Below are 20882 nucleotides of genomic sequence, written 5' to 3'. Positions count from 1 at the left end.
GGTTGAATTCCTAACTGTTGCAGTATAACAGATTTTACGGAACGAAAGTCTTTTATTTTGAGTTTATGTATGTACATTTTAACTTGGACGTTGCAATACAATTCCAAGATTTCAATTTTAAATTATTTAAACAAATTACTTTTATTACAAATAAGTTCTGAGGACTTGTAAATACCACAACATTTTGTGTAGAAATGTCCTCATTATTTTTCACAAGCTTAGCTTATGCTATTACGCAGTGATAAAAATCTAAAAAGAAACAATTTTTGAGTCTCAATAAATTTTTAATATTGTTGTTTATATGGTAACGTTCTCCATTTTGATTTGCAAGCAACCACGTCAGCAACAACAAAAAAAAAACAAGAATAATTCATAGGTAAACCCACTGATCTGAACCCGAAGTCGCCGCTCTACCTCTGCAGGCGTCGCTGCTTAATTGCGCACAAAAACAAAATGCCGTCGGGAAGGTGGATGTGAAAAAATGGGCACGATTCTTGTTTTTAGCAGTGAGGGGTGTGGTTAAGGGAGGGAAATGAATAGCTCTGCAGTTCCGGGCAAGACAAGGATAACAATATAGCACTTTCTACCTCTCTCTTTCTGCGACATCGCACTACCTTAGTGGGCGCGGCATAGCCATGTGGTGAATTTGTAGTATAACAGTTTTTATTTTTCAATTTATTATTCTTAAATATGAATATTTGGTAAATTTCAAAATTTTAAATAATTAAAATTTCAATTTGAACCCCACAATTGAGAATTAATATCTTAGACTCTGGAGCATAGCGATCCTTTTAATGTTCAAAGGCCCGTTTTCGCATGCTTTCGCACAATATATGTAGAATATTTTGGTGCCAAATTGGGATTAGGGATTGCGGCGAAAATAGGAGTATTTTCTAGGTTGTATATATTATTTTCGACAAATTACAAACTTTTCTAAAAAATAACTCAGTTTTTTTTCCGAAACAAAGGAAATAATAGCCCAAATTTGGAATATCATACCTTGTTGAACTCGTAGCTTAATTCTCAATTGATTTGCGTTCAAGTCTTGACATTTTATTTTTTTGCCATTTTTAGCAATAAATCATGATGGTACCCCTTATATAAAACGCGAAAATTGGCCAAAATTGTATTTTTCCCAAATCCACCAAAAATGCCCATGGATTTAAAATTTAAGTTGCTAGCTGTTCAAAACAGTGCGTATTTTTGATCTGGGATCATTTTTGGCCAAATTACAGCAAAAGAACACAACAAAAAAATGCATATTTTTACTAAAAATCTAGGACCCGATTTTTACCCAAAAATAATCAGTTTTTTGGCCAAAAGAAAAGAAATAATAGCCCAAATTTGGAATGTCATACCTTGTTGAACTCGTAGCTTAATTCTCAATCGATTTTCGTTCAAATCTGGACATTTTATTTTTTTGCCATTTTTAGCAAAAAATTATGATGGTACCCCTTATCTAAAACGCGAAAATTGGCCAAAATTTTATTTTTCCCAAATCCACCAAAAATGCCCATGGATTTAAAATTTAAGTTGCTAGCTGTTCAAAACAGTGCGTATTTTTGATCTGGGATCATTTTTGGCCAAATTACAGCAAAAGAACACAACAAAAAAATGCATATTTTTACTAAAAATCTAGGACCCGTTTTTTACCCAAAAATAATCAGTTTTTTGGCCAAAAGAAAGGAAATAATAGCCCAAATTTGGAATGTCATACCTTGTTGAACTCGTAGCTTAATTCTCAATCGATTTTATTTTATTTTATTTTTTTGCCATTTTTAGCAAAAAATTATGATGGTACCCCTTATCAAAAACGCGAAAATTGACAAAAATTTTATTTTTCTCAAATTCACAAAAAATTCCCATGGATTTAATAATTAAGTTGTTAGCTGTTCAAAACAGTGCGTATTTTTGATCTGGGACCATTTTTGGCCAAATTACAGCAAAAGAACACATTAAAAAAATTTATATTTTTACTAAAAATCCAGGACCCGATTTTCCACCAAAAAATAATGAGTTTTTTGGCCAAAACAAATGAAAGAATGGCCCAAATTTAGAATATCATACCTTGTTGAACTCGTAGCTTAATTTGCGTTTAAATCTGGACATTTTATTTTTAGCAAAAAATTATGATACCCCTTATCAAAAATGCGAAAATTGGTGAAAAATGTAGTTTTCCCGAAAGTAATGGTGATCGCTTAATAAGGTTTCTACCTCTCCAAAGAAAAATAATATTTTTACCAATATCTTTTAGTCGAAAATAAGGTTACTTCGAAATTAAGTTTCAATACCTAAACTAACTGTCTAAATATAAAGGTCGGTAGGTACTATTTTAATGTATGTAATGTGTTATCAGTCATAAAACAGTCTTAGAAACTGAAACCCGGCTTCTTCCTTTTAAATAAAACCACAACAAATTTTTTTTCACATTTATTAAGCACTTTACAGTGCATTTCTTATTTTGTTCAGCAATAGCAAAAAAAAATAATATTGAAAAAAATAGGCTTAAGTCTAGGCATTTAAAAATTGGTTAGCAAAAAGTTTAAATTCACATTTAGATGTTATATCATTTCTTTCGAAAGTTCAAATTTTTTTAGTTGCTAGTACAATCTTAGTGGAAAATATGATTGCTTAGTTTAAAATACTTAAAAAACGATCCATGACGTTTAGTGTTATTCTCTAAACTAATGTTTAATTGTAGAATTCTATCGATTTCACTTGGCTGGCAGCTCAATTAAAGAACATTATTTATTGCTTATACTTAGTTTAAGTAATTCCATTCGTTATCTGACTGTCGGTTGTTTTTATGGTTAAATAAATATCCTAGCATGAGAGAATTTGGAAATATTTACAAGGTTGATGGGTTTTGGACCTGGTGCTGGTATTGATTTTACAAGTGGATTCGCGCCCTCTTCGCCTGACCGATTGAATCAGATTCACCCGGCACGACAGACACGGTTGGACCAGTTAGGAGATCATCATTTGCGGCTCCACGCGAAGTTCAAGCTGTTTCCTACTAAGCTCCTCCATCCTTCGCATCGCCAGGCGGCGGAACCTCCTTCATGGACTCCACCTTGGCCACAATCTTGAGGGCTGGGCCCAGCTTCATGCCCATGGCGTGCACCAGATGGTTCTCCTTGAGCAGCAGCAGCGCCTGTCCGTCGATCTCTTGCTGAACAAAGTCGTCCACGTAGTCCTGACACCCGGGCAGTTCTCGGATGAAGTTGCTGACCTCCTCCACACTCCAGCTGCTAATGGGCGGGCGATCCGATCCATTTACACTCGAAGACGTGGGCCCCGCAGCGGGAGTGACTGCAGGCAGTGGTGCCAGGGTGGGAAATGCAACTGGCAATGGCGATCCCAGGGGTATTGCGAGGGGAGAAGAGGCTGGAACGGCAGCCACCACTGGCAGTGGCACCTCCGTTGAAGCTGCTGAAAGAGATTCCGACATGGACTGCATGGCCTCTGTCTGCATCTTCTCCACAGCCATAGCCTCGTCCAGTTTGTCCACCAATGCCATGGCGTCCACTCCAACGATTCCGCCGGTTCCCAGACCGTTGGTCTCTCCTGTTCCGACTCCCCCGATGCCGTTCTTCGCCTGTCTGGCGCATCCCGGCGAACAGTAGCGCTTTCGCTTGAGCTTCGCTTTGTGCTCCAGCTTGCCGCACTGCTCGCAGGCCACCATGTCCGAGGCTGGAGCAGATGCTATTCCAGTTGGCTTCATGTCCTCCTGCATGGCTGCCTTTTTCTCTGCAGAAAGGAAGGTTGAGGTGAGATTGGGATTATGTAACAATGGCCGTAATTTGTACATACTTGGCGGCTCATCGCTGACGTCCTTGTCCGCATACCGTTGTCTGGTGACGGGGAACGGTTCATTGGCCTCCTGGATGATGAAACCATCGATGACATGGGTCAATACACTTGGCTTTATCATCGCCTTCGGCAGATCCTTGGCTCCCACGCTGTTGCTCGTCGTGGTAGTTGTGGTGACAGTCGTGCAGCTCGTCGTTGAAGTGGAAGTAACAGAAGTCGCCACCTTGGGCTCTTCCTTTCCACTGGCACTGGTGGGAGTGGAGCAGCTGCTCGTTGGCTGCACCGCATTGCTCTGTTTACTAGTGGGAGTGGTGGCGGCCTTCGAAGGCGTGGAGGCCCGATCCGAGGCTTCCCCGTTGGGCAGAGCCTCACTCGTGGAACTACTGGCCTCCACGGACGCACTGACATTGGCGGGAGTGGAGGACTTGGGTGTGCTGCAGCTGTCCTGGCCCGAAACAGGCGTCATGGGCGAATCAATGGGCACCAGGGTGGCGGTGGGCACTCTCGAAGGTGTCTCCTTGGAGGGCGTGCTGGGAAAGCTTCCTCCTCCTCCTCCTCCGCTGCTGGCACTGCTCAGCGTGACCAGCTGACCCGGCGACGGAGTGACAGCGGTGCTGGTCACAGAAACAGTCACGGGCGGAGCGGTAGACAGGTGGCCCACCGTGGCATTCATCATCGAGGTCATGGCCAGAATGGGATTGGTGGTGGGTGAGGGCGTGGTGGGCGTCAGTGAAGGGGGTCCCTGTTGCTGCTGCTGCTGCTGTTGAGATGCTGCTGCAATGGTGGCGCTGATCAGCTGCTGCTGCTGCTGGTGGATCTGAGCAGCTTGAGCCTGTGCCTGCATGCTGGCCACCGTGCTGCTGGTGACCAGGGGAGTGCTGCTCTGGTTGGTGATGGTGACCACACTGCTGGTGGGCAGGGAGGAGGAGCTGCACGTGACGGGCTTGGCTGTTTGGAAGATGGCGCCCGAGGCGGAGAGAGCTGCCTGCAGGGCACTGGAGGTGGCTATTCCGGCTGGCGTCGTCGTCGAGGAAACCGAGAAGGGCACGCTGCTCAGCTGCAGCTGTCCAGATTGCTGTTGTGCCTGCTGCTGCTGCTGCTGGGCGCTGGCTCCGCCCGACTGCTGCACCACAATCTGCTGGATGATGTTCTGCTGCTGCTGCTGCTCCCGCTGCTGTTGTTGCTGCTGCGCCTGGGCCTGCACCTGGGCTTGAACCTGTGCCTGCGCCTGCGCCTGTTGCTGCAGCTGCTGCTGGATCAGTTGGTTGTGGAGCTGCTGCTGCTGCTGCTGCTGGTGGGAGGTGATGAACTGGTTGGGCGCCACCTGGAGGATCTGCTGAGTGGCGTTGGCGAGTGCCTGCTGCTGCTGCGCCTGAGCCTGGGCGACCTGCTGTTGCTGCTCCCTCTGCTGCTGCTGGGCCTGCGCCACCGCCTGCTGCTGCTGCGCCACCGCTTGCTGTTGCTGGGCGTTCACCTGCTGCTGCTGGGAGACTTGTTGCTGCTGCTGTTGCTGCTGCGCCTGCACTGCCGCCTGCTGCTGCATCTGGATGGCGGCGATCTGCTGCTGGAACATCTGCTGCTGCAGGAACTGCTGCTTCTGGATTAGCTGCAGCTGCTGTTGCTGCTTGTCCACTCCCGTGGTGGCCGAGTGAAGTGTTTGGCCATTCTGCAGGGTGATGGGAGTGCCCGTCGTGCTCATCACAACCATTCTGTAACGATTTGAGATAGTTAGTGGGGTACATTGACAATAAAACAGTGTTAACTCACTTGTTGCCCGCCGCATTGACCACCTGCTGCAGATTCGTCGCCTGCTGCTGCTGCTGCACGGTGGTCAGGTGACCCACCACCTTGTTCTGGCCCCCGACCTGACCATTCTCCGTCTTCAGGGTGGGCAGTGCGGGTCGCACCGGCTGCTGCTTGTTGCGCATCTTCGCCTTCAGCAGACTCTGGTTCTGGGCCGTCTGTGTGGACACGGAGCTGGCCGGACGCACTTGGGTTCCATTGTGGGGCATGATCGGGGCCCCCGGTCGCTGCAGAGCTGCTGCCGTGAGTTGTTGCTGCTGCTGCTGCAGCTGGGCAGTGGCCACAGCCAGCTGCTGCTGCTGTGTCTGGTTGGTGGTGCCTCCCTGCTGCTGCTGCTGCTTAGGAGCCAGTGCGTCGAGCTGGGTGCGTGCCTTGGTGGGGGTCTGGGTCACATTGCACTGGATGATCTCTGTGGGGAGATAGTTTGACTTGGTAACTTGATTTACAGTAACAATATAATATTCTTACGGTTCTGCTGCGTCTGCAGGGTCTGGGTCGTCGGCTGCTGCTGGATAAACATGCCCTGGGTTCCGTCCGGCTGGTTTCGCAGGATGATCTGGTTGGAGCCGAAGGGCTGCAGTCCTGCCGCATTCTGCCAGAACCAGGGGATCTGCATCTGCTGCGCCTGGCCGGCGTTGAGGAGCTGGGCAGTCTGGACAGACTGAACAGACTGGGCGCCCACTCCGACTGGCAACGTCGACTGCGAGACCTGGACGCACTGCTGGGTGGTTTGGGTGGTCTGCTGCTGCTGCTGTTGGACCTGCTGCACTTGCTGGGCCTGGGTCGTCCCAGCGGATCCTGGTCCCGTCGCCGCCTGAACCGTGCTGCTGGTGGTGGTCACCTTCTGGACCACCTTCTGGGCCAGCTTGCCCTGCGCATCCACCCCCACCTTGGCCAGGGCAGCCGTCAGCTGTTGCTGCTGCTGTTGCTGCTGCTGGGTGAGCTGCTGCTGCTGTTGCTGCTGGCTGAGCTGTTGCTGCTGCTGCTGCGTGAGTTGCTGCTGCTGCGCTGCGGCTGCCATGGACTGCAGCAGGTTCTGCTGCTGCTGCGGCGAGTGGGAGATGACATTCACCGGCGAGATGAGCAGCGTCTGGGGCGACTGGTTGTGGTTCGAGGGAATGCAGGTGGTGTAGTTGCCGCCGGCGAATCCCGCCTGGCCACCGATCATCTGCTTGGCGTTCTGCGTCGTGGTGGTGAGCATCTGGGGGCCGTTGCCCTGGAACGGCTTGCCGGCGGTGATCACCTGAATGGGCTGCTGGCCGAGGCCGCCGGGGTGCAGCAGATTGCCGGACACAATCATCTGCGGGTACAGGAAGCTGGTGGAGGGCTGCATCAGCTGCACCGTCCTGCCCTGCGACCAATCTCCGTTGGCAGCTGCCAACTGCATCGGTGACATGGTGCTGATGGCGGTGGAGTGCTGCTGCTGCTGCTGGCTTTGCTGGGAGTTGGCTGCTGGACTAGGTGCACCGCCAGCGCCGCCGCCGCCCGAGCCTCCTCCTCCGCTGGCCTCCGAGAGCTGCTGCTGCAGTTGCAACTGCTGCTGGACATCCAGGATGTTGGCTGCATGCTTCAGCTCGGTTCCACTGGCACTCGTCGTGTGCGTGGGAAACTCCTGCTTCACCTGGATGGCGTAGGGATTGCTCGCGTAGAACTGCTGCAGTTGCTCCGGTGAGATCTGCAGCGGCACCGTGGTGGTGGTGGCCACCTGCTGGCCGGGATTCTGCGCCTTCTCCAGCGTAAGGCCGGTGTGGCGGGCAAGGGAGTGGGTTTGGTTGTGGGTGTTGGGTGTACTGGGTGCACTCGGCCTGCCCGGTGTGTTTGGGGTGTGCGTCTGCCTGCGGGCGGTGGGCGGAGTTCCGTGGCGATGGCTTGTGGGGGTGACTGTGCCTGCTGATCCCGTTCCTGTTGCTGATCCTGCTCCTGTTGCTGATCCTGATCCTGGAGTCGCCTGCTGCTGGGCAATGCCGGGATGCGGGGGACTGGCCACATCGTATTTCTCGTCGAAGGTGATCCCCGCCTTCTGGGCGAGAGTTTCCAGGCACTTCAGTGGCCGCTCAAGCTGCTTGCCGCCGGCCTGCTGCTGTTGTTGCTGCTGCTGCTGCTGCGGATGCGAGTGTGTGTGTGTGTGCTGCGAGTTGTTGTTGTGGTGGTGCAGGGGTTTCTCGCGGATGTTGGAGTTGTCTTTCAGGGGCAGAGTGTCGGGGGATGCTGTGGTGTTTGCTGTTGTGGTGGTGGTGTCGCTGTCGGTCGCTCTGTGGGATCAAAAAAAAAAAAGAAAAGAGGAAAGAGTTCAGAAATAAGTAACCATTTGCTTAACCGAAAAAAAGCAAATCATTTTGGACCGCACGCAAACAAAGCTGGAAGAACCGAGCTCCTAATGGTCTTCCCTTGTCCTAACGACAAACAATAACAAACCAATGCAAACAGGTTGTCAAACATAAAAAGAAAACTAAGTGAAACATGCTCTTAAGCTAAATTCCAACTAAAGATACAAATACTACTTAAAATCCTTGAGATGGAAAAATAAAATTATTTTAAATACAGCAAAATAATATGTCAAAGTAAAGTAAACTGGTAATAAAATTAAAGTATTTCATTTCTTCCTTTCTTGGTAAACATAAAAATCTGTATTTTGTCATTCGAACATGTGTGAGAAAAATGCTGGAACAAGCAAACAAAGAGGCTCTTATTGAAAAAACATATTGACAAGGTAAATATTAAAGATGACTACTTGAGAGTGGCAGAAAAAAATGCGGGAAAAGTAAATTAAAGGCAAAAAGGTAAAAAAGTGCAATTTCCAGATTTATACCCTTAAATTAAATCACTTAAAAATGTTTATTTTAAGCAGAAGGAACCCTCAATGTTCATTCATTTTCCCACAAAAAAAGTGTCCAACGATTTATTGGGAAAGATTGTTCCCTAGTTTACTTTTAGGTAGAAAGAAACCGAAACCGATCCCGATCCCGAAATATTCTTTCATTTTGTAAACCTAAAACCGCCCTTTTCGAGCGACAATAAACACATTTGGCAAAATGCGAAAAGGACTTTTGCATCCATTGAAAGAAAAGAAAGGAGCGGGCTGACAGCCATCGCATCGATCTCTATCTATGGGTTTTCGAATTTCCATTTCCATGTGAAGCACCGCAGCCGTATTCGTTTTCCACATTTGAAAACACAACAACCGCCGGAAGACCGGGAAACTAATTTAGCCACGCAGCTGGCACCGTTTGATATTATTGTAGAATGTAGAAGGGCAATAAAGCCGATGCGAATTGCAGGCGAAGTTCAAGGACCTTCCCATCGAAATGCTAAAAATGCTGACAGTTGGGAGCAACACGAGATGGTTAGTGTTTCATACAGCCGCGGTCAACAAAGTGGGCTTAGCGGATTTACATTTTTCTTAATTTTTGAGGAACCGCAAGATCGACTACTTAAATAATAATACATTCATATTCATACCGATAATTATTTTATAATATTTAGTACTTGTAAAGTAATATATTAACATCATTATAAAAATGGGTTGCAAAATAAATCAACATAGTATTATAATAAATTATAATAAAAATAAATTACAAAAAACTAATTTATCCCTTAATAAAGAATAAACTAATAAAATATAGCCCGAACGTTGTGTTTTAATTTGTTGACCTCTGCTGTGATGCCGAGCCGGAGAGGCTGATCCCTCGCCCTCCTCCTTCCCCTCACCCAAAAAGCCCGCGAGGCCCATAAAAAGCGAGAGCATAAAAGGCAAAAGTGGAAAGAAGGCAGAAGAACAAGCGAAATGGGTTATAAAAGCCGGTAAAAGCATTTTGGTAACCCTCGTATCGCAACTACCCCGCAAAAACACAAAAAAGAAGGGAAGAAAGGTAGGAAAGGGTGGTGGGCGGTCTAGAGGGGTGGATTTTTGGTTTTCCCGCCACGGGGTGGTGGGTGTGCGTGTGTAAGTAAGTGTGTAAGTTGAGCTCACAGCCACCCGCAGTAAAAACGTCTTGAGAAAAGGAAAAAAAGACTGGTTTCCAACTTGGCGTAGAGTATGTGTGTTTGTATATCTGGATGTGTGTGTTTGAGAGCCTCTTACAACAATTTTGTTGCAACCAGGGGAAAGCAGTAGCATAAGGAAAGGGGAAGGACTGATAAAAATGCGGGGAAAACAAACACATACACACACATGCGCTTCAAAGAGGGGGGGAAGAATAAAAGGGAGCTCAAATTCAAATCAAACATCAGTTCCAGTGGAATCAGGCGTGCAAAATGCGGGAGAGCGAGTGAGAGGGTGGTACGACAGCCTTTTGATTGATTCACAAACGAGTTTTGCAATCAAAAAGGATAAAACAAATGCGAGTAAGCGAGATGAAGCTATGGTACACAAACTCAGGCGTAGGTGTAAACAGAGTTGTCATTTACCTTTAAAAAATATATTCATTTAAATATGTTCAAACACTTATATGGTTTCAAATACCACATTTTTTTTAATTGTTCAAAATAAATCAAATAAATTTACATTATGAATATGCAAATTCTTTCCAAAATAGAATTTTATTTTTAAAATTATCAAAGCCCTGATCATAAAGATTACAATTTAGTTTTGTTTTCAACAAACGATTTTAAGATATTAACTATAAAAAAAATGCACTTTTTATTTTCCCTATTTTGGTCAATGTTGACAACCTTAAATTTTTGTTTATTTCAGCAGAGAGAGAGAGAGAGAGCGAGAGAGAATTGGTGGGAAAGAGGAACCAGGGTTGCATTTGCAACAACAAAAACTGTTACTTTTGCCAGAACTTTTGTTTGTTATTATTATTATTTGGTCGAGAGTGAGAGCAAGGGAGAGGGGAAAGGTAAATCAACCACCACCAGGCGACGCACAAGCCCAAAAATACAAAAAACACAGGCATGCATTGCGAAATTCGTTGTCAACAATGCAACAACACCGCACAGCAGGGGGCGTGTGTCGAATGAGGAGGGGGGAGGGAGCAGGGCTGTCGCAGGGGAAACTCGTTTTTGGTATTGGGGAATTTTTCCTTTTTTTTTGGCCCGCCAGTCAAACGCATTTTATGATGACAGAACACAGAATATCTCTCGCTGCATTTTTACGAGAATAATGATTAACGTCTCACGATCCGGACAATAAACAATTAATACTTCAGTGCATATTTAAACCCCGAACAAACAACAAAAAGCACGAGTGCAATTGCAAGCAATACAATAAAATGATAAAATAAAACGAAACCAAACGAAAAATACCTTTTTTGCATAAACTTCAATGCACGACGATCCATTATTCAAAATAAAAACAATATGTGTAATAAATTAAAGGTATGCATGCGTCGGCGGTGGCGTTTTGTTTTTGTTTTCAGCGGCGGTCGGTGTTGTTGTTGTTTTTATTGGCATTGCGCTTTCTTTTTGGCTTGGCCTTTAGTTGCTCTTCTCTTCGTAGTTTTTGTATTGAACATTAACAAACACACATATATGTACATATATATATGGGGAGGCAATAAATATAAATATAAACATACAGCAGGCAACAACAAACAGATATGTAACGTGGAACGCAAGACAACAAAATGTACACAGAAACGAATACGAAAATCCGACGAACGTCCCACTGTCCCGGTGTGTGTGTGTGTTCCAGTGTGTGTGTGTGCTTGCGTGTAAATGAGTGTTTTTCGTGCACGGGCAGTAGTAATTAGTACAAACTCCACTCACACTCCACTTCCACTTTCTCTCCGTTTTCCCCGCTGGCAGCGTCACTTTTTTGTCTCAGTGTAACCGCGACTAAGCACCTGTGCACGCGATCTTACATAAAAAATATCACAATTCAGCGGCAACAGCTCTAGACGCTTGTTTTTATTGCACTGCCTACGTCGCCAGCGACGGTTCGCCAGCAAGGGTTTCCACTGTGGCGCGGCATCACTTTTTCATCCGGGCCCACTAGTTTCCAGCACCGTTAGCACTTTTCAAAAAATAATTTAATTCCTAGGGTATCAAGTGTGTGCGTCGCGTCGGCGCGAGAATTTCCCCGTTCTCAATACAAGTACGATAATACAACACGAAGGCAACACGAACGCGGAGCAGAGCGCAAGAACCGCACGCCGCCAAGTTTAGTTTCGAAATGAACCGCGCGCCCCAGCGACAACTCTACGCTCGCTCTCTGTTCGGTTGGGAAACAAAATGAAGTGCGCATGTGTGTGTCCCTGCGCTGGTGTGCGACTGCGGGAAGGGGCAGCTGGAACTAATAACTTTTCTCTATACCGAAATGCGCGGGTGCGAGTGCGACGGCACTAGGGGCGGCCCGGGCCGGAGAGCGCGTGCGAGCGGGACGCCCTCTGACCGCTTGGGGTTGGAAAGGAACGGCAGCAGTTCAGTTGGCACAGCAAAACGAGTAAAAAATCCGGAATCGAGGCTACAGCTGGCGCATCTGTATCTGTGTGTGTTCAACCACCCCGACTGCGGGCCCCCTCCCCTTCCGAATCCACTGCTGAAAAGATACCCGCGACCGAATCCAGTTTTCTGTGTCTGTACACTCGAATGTCTACCGACTCGAGTCCGATTGTTGCTATACTTCATCTTCTTTTTTTCGCTCCATCACAACCACCGCTACCTACTCTGCCTCCACCTCCTGTCTCCCTCCCTCTGGGCTGATTCCGTTTCGCATCGGATCGGTCGGCTTTACTTTATTATTAGTTGTGCTTGTCGGAAACAGACGGTGGAAGAGAAGGAGGAGGGGGTAGCGTATGCGCAGAGGCCGAGGCAAATGCTTTTTTCACTCACTCTGCCGAACAGTGGCGTGCGATCCATTATTATGGGATTGCATTCACTTTGGCTCTGCTGTTTTTGTCGCATGAGCACAGTGGTTCTATTCCCATTGCGACTGTGGCACTTTACCCAAAATTATATTACTTTTTAAAAATACATAATATTTACCATTTAAAAAACTAAACATCGTCTTTAAAATATTGACTATTTTAATATTTTTTATTGTTTTTATTATATATTTTATTTCCACCACTCTCGTCCCACTGTGCCTGTCTCTGGCATTTCATTTTTCATTTTGTGCTGCCTGCGTGTGTGTGTATTTTTGTATGGGTGCGTTGCTTTGGCTCTTGTCGGTCTTCTTCTTCCCCTCCCTTCCCTTCCCCTTCCCATACCCACCAACAACAACGCTGCTGAGCCCCACAAATGCTCATCATTCCGATCGCTATTGTTGTTGTTGGGTTCGACAGAATCAGAATTTCGTCTCATTTCTTTTGCTTTTTGCTGCCGCCATATTATTTTTATGCCCGTTAAGTGCTTTTGCTCTCTCGCTCTCTGCTTGGCTTTTTGTTTGCTTCTGGTGCATGTGTGTGTTTGTGGGTTCAGCTTGGTATTGGGGCTTCGGTTTTTTTCGCCGAGCTTTTTTCTTATTAGTTGCGGCCTCCTCCTTCGCCGTCGCTTCCCTCTTTCGCCTCTTCTTCGCACGCTCAACTGTACAAGAAGTCGAGCATGCGCTCTTCTTCTTGCCATTCAATTAATTGCCTCCAACTTATTGGGTTGTTGTTGTTGGGGTGAATGGTGAGGGGGCTGTGAGTAAGAGTGAGAGAGCGCTATTATTTGCATTCGGTAAAAATGACAAATGCTTAATGAGCGTAAATTGCTTTGCGCGTGCTTTACTCACACTCGCACACTGCCTCTCGCTCTGGCGCATTGGGTCTAGCATGCGGCCCTCTCCCTCGCTCGCTGTAATAGAAACGGACACTCACACGTACATATGTATGTATGTATGTACCTGTCTTTGTTGTACTGTTGTTGGACAATTGCCTGAATTTCCAACACCATTTTTGTTGGAATTATCAACATCTGCATACAACAACTGGAATGCATGTGGATATGCGCTGGTGTGTGTGTTTTGGGCGACAATCAAAAGTGGGTTGTTGGTAATGAAGTCCGTTCCTGGGTTTTATTGTTATTAGGCGTGGCCAGAAATAAAAATGGATCAACAAAAGATCACCACCAAAATAAATGGTAGTCAAAATTCCAACGGATATGGTTTTTGGGTTAACGGTAAACCATAATAAGTCTTTTAATCTTTTTAATGTAAAAAACTTAATTAAGTTATTAGAAAATGGTAAATATATTTTTTAAAATTTGTTTTTGATATTACAGAAATTGAAATAACAGAAGTTGAAATAAAAATTTCATATTTGCAGCTGACTTTTCCCTGCACTATAACATTCGCTCTAGCGTAAAAACTCTATAGAGCCAACTCATATAATGGATAATTCCAATGCCTAATGTTTCCTTTCTTTAGCAGCCCCTAGTTCCTTTATTATAAAAAAGTCTCCATTGTTATTAACTCACCCCCGGTGCATTATATTTGCCATTGTCCTTACAGAACACTTAATTGACCTGTCAACTCATGTGTAGCGTAAACCGGAAGTCCTCGATATTAGTGGTGGATGAAATGTTTCGGTAGTCCGTTGGGTCGTTACATAGTGACAGTGGTATACGCTACCCAAAATAAATGAAATTAAAATTCGAGGTAAGTTTCAATTTCCTTTACGTTAATTGGAATTCCAATATTTATATTTTGCCCCTGCCGATACGCTATAAAATAAACCATTATTATAAGCCATCGTAATAAAGTAACTTATTTAATCAATTAATATCATTTTAATTGTATTCCATTACAATTTTAGAATAACATTGTTTCTGCTGTATCTGAAACTGAAGGCTCTACTATTTCTAGTCCCTGTTCGGGCGCCACTTTATAATAAAAACCAAGTGGGTAAAAGGTTATATTATATTCGTTGGAAAGTATGTAAGAATTAGAAGGAACCGTTTCCAATCGTATAAAGAATATATATTCTTAATCAGACTGGCCACATCGATCCAGCCATGTCCGTTTGTCCGTGTAAACGCAGAGATCTCAAAACTACAAATGGTTCCTGTCATTAAAATGATTTGGGCGCTAGGTGTAGCTTTACTGCTTGCTTATCTCCATTACACAAATGTAATTTGGAAAACCGTGTTTCAATCATTATCTATAAAATAAATCGCATCGAAACTGTACTTTCGTTCGCGATTCGATGCGATCCTCTAAAAAATAAACAAGAAGCCCGGAAAAAGGGTTGCGCCATTTGACACTTGCCCTTCCGTGCGACCTTTGCAACCACACAACCCACCCTTTTCCACCATTTTTTGGCGACTCGACGAAACGATTTCCAAAACAAACATGATACAATTACCCTCAAAAGAGAAACAATTCGTTTATCCAAATGGGCTGTACGGAATCCAACCCCTAAGCTCATTAGGGGTGTGAACAAGCTGCTGGAATTGCGAAAAACTCAGGTACCGTTTACTTTTTAATCCCTACAGCCCTCATTTCTGGTCAATGCATCTATCACTTAAATCGTCATCTAATCATGTCATTGTTGCGTTATCTATGTATTGTAAGTTTTATAAGGGTATCGATACCGATTAGGGTACTTTACCTTCTGCCTTGTTTCTGCACATATAAAAAAACACCAAAAATAGTCATCAATCGGGAATTTTTTAATATCAATTTTGCTCCGTTCTGTGTGAAATCATACCATTTTGTTATTGATATGAAACAATATCAATCCCATATTGATATTGTTTTAGCCATTCTTTTTGGTGTACAACTTTTAACCTCTTACACTTAATTGAAATTTCTTAAATAGTGTGTCTTCTTACTTTGAAACCTGATCAAATGTTTCACAATCGTAATCAAAACCACAATCACAGCCCCTGACCCAAGTAAATTTATTATACATTATACATAGATTGAAAACACTGTGATCTCGATAGATCTGCTAGTAATGTAAAACTTACCAAATAATACTTTTTGCAAAAAAACATTTTTGGGTAATGTGTTTTGGGTAAAAGCGCTGACCATTACACTTAAAATAACTTATTTAAATAAGATTTTTTTTATTGGTATTGTGTAAAAAATGCGATAAACATATTTTTTTTTAATTTTAACAACCCTTTTCTACAAATTTTTCTAAAAAACAGCTCAACTAAAAATAAAAACAAATAATCCTTAACATAGTGTTTCCAAACTACAAGTCGATAAATTAACAAAATATAAAGTATAATTTAGGAGTTATTTTGATTTAGAACTAAAACTATAAAATAAATTCCAAGTTCTCCATTTTGTTTCGAATACAACAGCAACAACAAATAATGCTTACAAAATGCCGACGGAAGATCGAAGAGAATAAAAAATGGGCGCACCACCAAAAGAAAAAGTGTTTTATTTTTAGTAGGGGTTTGAGGGTGCTACAGAGACAGCACTATTGTGCGTTGCGCAAGGGAGAAAGGGATGGAGGTATACTGGATGGTTAGAGGTGGGGGATTCTCACAGTTTTTGGTGGGCGTTGCCTGTGCGTGTGTGGTGAATTCGAGCGACAGTATAACAGTTGCTTGGCAATAACCAAAGAAAACAAATGTTACATTATTTTATTATTCAGTAAATTACGCGTTAAATACTTTAAGGATAATACATTTTAAATATTTTTAATCTTACGTAATTTTTACTACCTTTTAAATTTGTTTCTAATTACATAATTAGTAAAAAGAATCTTAGCTAAACTCTCAAGTGTTTAACATAAATGATTATGATTATGATTATTTTATGATTACAACTGTAAACACGCCTTTTACGCCTTTTAAAACACAGTGTGTTTTTGCACTCAGAAATGCTGCTAATTTTAAAATATCTTGCATTCAAATGAGTGCATAAAATGTTTATTTCAATCTAAAAAAGGAAAATATTGCTTAGGTCCCGCTAATCCCCGCTAATAATCTGACAAATTTTTTAGCTGGTAATCCAGAGTCCAGAAATAGTAAAGAAAACTTAATACAAGACCCATTTTTATAATTAAACCCCACTTTACCAGATTTTGCTAACAACAAAAATAATACTAAGAATAAAATTAGGAAACCCCCTGGCATATTTTTAGCATACGCCCCTGCATGTTTTTTTCGAAAAGCTCCGTTGGCGCTCTCGCTTTGGGGAGCTTTCTGCCAGCGATCATATGGCCCATCTTATCTCTCAACTAATTTGCCCCCTTTTTGCGTTTCGATTTTTCAGTTGCTGTTTGTTGTGGTTCCGGTTTACACGTTGCTCTGAATACAATTTTCCCAAAAGGAAAATCTATGGATTTGGAAAGTATCTTTGGCTAACATCGATAAGTACAAAAAGTATGTTTTTGAGTGCTTTTAGGTTAGTTTCTGTTTTTGGTTTTCCATTTTCCAGTGCGAGATATCGGCGCGTGCCGCTCTCTTTGTTTGTGTGGTGTATTGCATTGAAGCTAATATTTCCCGAGTGCTATGCAAATAAAGGATCCTAATTAAACCTTTTATTAACACATGCAATGACATTGCCGTCATTTGTTTTACGACCGGTTTACATATGCAGATTTTGATAAGGCTTACACGCTTATCAGCTACCTGTTAACCCCCCACATACATATGTTGTTATTTATTTTTACTTGTTTATACTCAGCACGCGTTTGCACACACACACCCACCTAAAAGCTCCATTCTTTTGATTTGACGTAATAAACACACGACAAAATACGAGAGAGAGAAAACAAACAAATATCTTGAGATAACCAGGGATGGAGGGATTTATCAGGCCGTTAGAAAGCTTTTGAATTTTGAAAAATATTTCGAAAATTTTTGAAATATTAAAAAAAAAGTGTCTTGCATAACTGAAAGTCCATATAAAAACTCTTAAAAAATTTAGATTCTAATACTCACTACCTATTTTAAGTATTTGAAAAATTCAAGTTTAGATATTATTATTTATTTTTTTCATATTTCGTTGTTATGTATTTTTAATATATTCTTAATATTTTTTCCTTGATATAATGTCAAGATTTTGCAATAATCACCTACACCATTAATGTGGTAAAATGTAAACGATTTTTCCCAACACCGCATTTAATCCTCCGTGCAGATACTCGAACTCCAGGTAGTCACATCTCCGAACACATGCATATATCCGTATCTATATCTGGTGCCCCTACGTCCCTGGGACAAATGGTTTTATGATAGTTTTTGGCTAGGCACATACATACATCTACCTGCGATAATCTGTGTGGCCTCATAAAGATCTTGACTCCACGGTTTGTGGATTGCACTTTTCGAACCAGACCAAAGCCAGACTATCGTATGTGTGTGTGTGCGTGGTCCAAAATAAATATGCTAATTTCTTTATGCACGCGCTAAGTCGGAATGGACTGATAACGCTGTCATATACAGCGATATACGTAGCTTTGGAGCCCGAGAGGTCTAGTGGAAAAGTTCGGTTTCCTGGGGACTCGGTGCTATCAGTGCGATACGGTCCGCGGCTAGGAGAAGATTGCGTCCATAACTCGAATCGAGTGGATGGTTAGTGGCGTGATAATACGATAAGCATCCCAGACCTCCGGGGAAGTCCGGCAGTCTGGGGTTTCGTCTAATCGAAGACAGTGCTTGAAAAAAATTCACCTTAGCCAACTGTAAATAGGGGGAAAGGAGAAACTTATGCTAAAGAATTCGCGGATTTGGTCTTGAAAATAAGAGTTCTTATTTAATATTTAGAAGTGGCCTTAAAATAACTACAATTATAGTACTTTAAAGGAAAGAATTAACGAAAAAATCATTTTTTAGGAACTTAAAGCGGTTATTTGGTGACTGTTTTTAGAGATACACAAGTTTACTGACATTCATCATTGCCATCTTAATTTCAGCGACTTATAACAGACATATAAACTTCAGTCGCAACCACCCTCCACGATGAGATTCCAGCAGCTCCTGCAAATGCGCAGATTGGCCAGCGCCGGGGCCACCACCTTGATGAGGCGACCCACCACCACTGGCCCAGCCCTGTCCATGGCCACCCACCCCACAGCGGGCACCACTTGGGCCAGGGCCACCACAGTGCGCACAATGGCGGGCAGCGGGGCTCCGATTCCGGAACTCACCGAGGTAGGTGTGGTGAATTAAATATGGTGTTCAGTGGGGGATGTGGGATTTTGTTGCATAGTTTTTGAATACCAATAGTAATACCTATTCCCACTTCAGATCACGGACAACGTGCAGCGCGGCAACTATGCCACTTTGACCGACAAGGATGTCGCCCACTTTGAACAGCTCCTGGGCAAGAACTTTGTCCTCACCGAGGATCTGGAGGGCTACAATATCTGCTTCTTAAAGAGGATTCGGGGTGAGTTATTAGTTTGTTATTAGATGGTTCGAGGAAGAGTGCACACAAAAAAAGCATGTTCCCGTAAAGTCGATATGGCCATGCAAAACCCATATCGTTTTTACATGAAATACTCTTTTCGACCTGGTCAAATTTACCTGGCCCCATATCAAATTAAAATTGATCTTAAATCATGTAAAATCGATCTACGTCACACATCGCTTTTTTTAAAACATTTACACAAAATGCTGAAGAATTCGCAGTTTCTATGTTACCTTACCTTACTGCTCTCATTTCATATTAATCATTAATGCAATATACTGAAGAATTCGTGGTTTCTATGTTACCTTTCCTTATTGCTCTTATTTCATATTAATCGTTTTCGCAATATGCTGAAGAATTCGCGGTTTCTATGTTAATCGTTTCATATTAATCGCCTATTATTTCACCCATAACCAGGCAACAGCAAGTTGGTGCTGAAACCCGGGAACACCGAGGAGGTGGCCGCCATCCTGAAGTACTGCAACGAGCGTCGGTTGGCCGTGGTGCCGCAGGGCGGGAACACGGGTCTGGTGGGCGGATCGGTGCCCATTTGCGACGAGATTGTGCTATCGCTGGCGCGCCTCAATAAAGTGCTGTCTGTGGACGAGGTGACCGGCATCGCCGTCGTGGAGGCGGGCTGCATCCTGGAGAACTTCGACCAGCGGGCCAGGGAGGTGGGCCTGACGGTCCCACTGGATCTGGGGGCCAAGGCCAGCTGCCACATCGGCGGCAATGTCTCCACCAATGCGGGCGGCGTCCGTGTGGTGCGCTACGGCAATCTCCATGGCTCCGTTCTCGGCGTGGAGGCTGTGCTGGGCACCGGTCAGGTGCTCGACCTCATGTCCAACTTCAAGAAGGACAACACCGGCTATCACATGAAGCACCTGTTCATCGGATCCGAGGGCACGCTGGGCGTGGTCACGAAGCTCTCGATGCTCTGCCCCCATTCCTCGCGGGCGGTCAACGTGGCCTTCATCGGGCTGAACTCCTTCGACGACGTGCTGAAGACCTTCGTGAGTGCCAAGCGGAATCTGGGCGAGATCCTCAGCTCCTGCGAGCTGATCGACGAGCGGGCCTTGAACACAGCCCTCCAGCAGTTCAAGTTCCTCAAGTAAAAAGCACTCCATATATATTTTATACATATTATAATCTGTAAAATCCCTTACACAGCTCTCCCATCTCGGGCTTCCCCTTCTACATGCTGATCGAGACCTCGGGCAGCAATGGCGACCACGACGAGGAGAAGATCAACCAGTTCATCGGCGACGGCATGGAGCGCGGCGAAATCCAGGACGGCACCGTCACCGGGGATCCGGGGAAGGTGCAGGAGATCTGGAAGATCCGCGAGATGGTGCCGCTCGGCCTGATCGAGAAGAGCTTCTGCTTCAAGTACGACATCTCGCTGCCGCTGCGCGACTTTTACAACATTGTGGACGTGATGCGGGAGCGATGCGGGCCCTTGGCCACCGTCGTCTGCGGCTATGGCCACCTGGGCGACTCCAATCTGCACCTGAACGTCTCCTGCGAGGAGTTCAACGACGAGATCTACAAGCGCGTCGAGCCCTTCGTCTACGAGTACACGTCGAAGCTGAAGGGCAGCATTAGTGCCGAGCACGGAATCGGGTTCCTCAAGAAGGACTATCTGCACTATTCCAAGGATCCGGTGGCCATTAACTATATGCGCGACATGAAGAAGCTGCTCGATCCCAACGGCATCCTCAATCCCTACAAGGTGCTCAACTGAAGGGGTCCGTTGTCGTCTCATTAATAAGTCTACAGTCTACAGTCTTGTGTTTTTTTTTATTTCCATAAATAAATTGCCTAAAATTAATTAGCAAACTGCATTTCGGGTGTTTAAACTTGTTCTTAAAGATATTAAGATGAAAAAACTTTTTTTAAGAGATAAATCATAGATGAAATTCTAATTGTTCATGGGTTAAACCAAATCGGAAGACTACCTTCCCACGTTTAAGACACGAACTTATAGCATATATTTTATTAAAAACTGTGGAAACCATATATTATT

General features: G+C 44.3%; 2 protein-coding genes across 5 annotated transcripts; one reads left to right on the top strand and one right to left on the bottom strand.

The window, feature by feature from the left end:
• Positions 1–2431: 2431 nt before the first annotated feature.
• Positions 2432–11736, bottom strand: LOC108056390 (polyhomeotic-proximal chromatin protein-like). The gene is made up of 5 exons (XM_044396127.2): positions 10864–11736; positions 6085–7868; positions 5581–6025; positions 3814–5522; positions 2432–3750 (listed from the first exon to the last, which is right to left on the bottom strand). Exons 1-5 carry the CDS (start codon positions 10896–10898, stop codon positions 3017–3019), a joined length of 4707 nt encoding a protein of 1568 aa, XP_044252062.2. The 5' UTR covers positions 10899–11736; the 3' UTR covers positions 2432–3016.
• A 4978-nt stretch (positions 11737–16714) lies between these two features.
• On the top strand, positions 16715–20700 carry D2hgdh (D-2-hydroxyglutaric acid dehydrogenase). 4 transcript variants are annotated; one of them, XM_070218345.1, is made up of 5 exons: positions 16715–16824; positions 18360–18597; positions 18694–18835; positions 19274–19967; positions 20027–20700. In XM_070218345.1, exons 2-5 carry the CDS (start codon positions 18406–18408, stop codon positions 20598–20600), a joined length of 1602 nt encoding a protein of 533 aa, XP_070074446.1. In that variant the 5' UTR covers positions 16715–16824; positions 18360–18405; the 3' UTR covers positions 20601–20700. The 4 variants fall into 4 exon arrangements, with proteins under 4 accessions (XP_070074446.1, XP_016995665.2, XP_016995662.2 ...); XM_017140176.3 differs by having other exon boundaries at positions 16727–16846; XM_017140173.3 differs by lacking the exon at positions 16715–16824 and adding an exon at positions 17931–18018.
• The last annotated feature ends 182 nt before the right edge of the window (positions 20701–20882 follow it).

The sequence above is a fragment of the Drosophila takahashii genome, chromosome X (assembly GCF_030179915.1).
Source record: "Drosophila takahashii strain IR98-3 E-12201 chromosome X, DtakHiC1v2, whole genome shotgun sequence".
Taxonomy (NCBI): Eukaryota; Metazoa; Arthropoda; class Insecta; order Diptera; family Drosophilidae; genus Drosophila; species Drosophila takahashii.
This window is presented reverse-complemented; position numbering and strand designations above follow the sequence as displayed.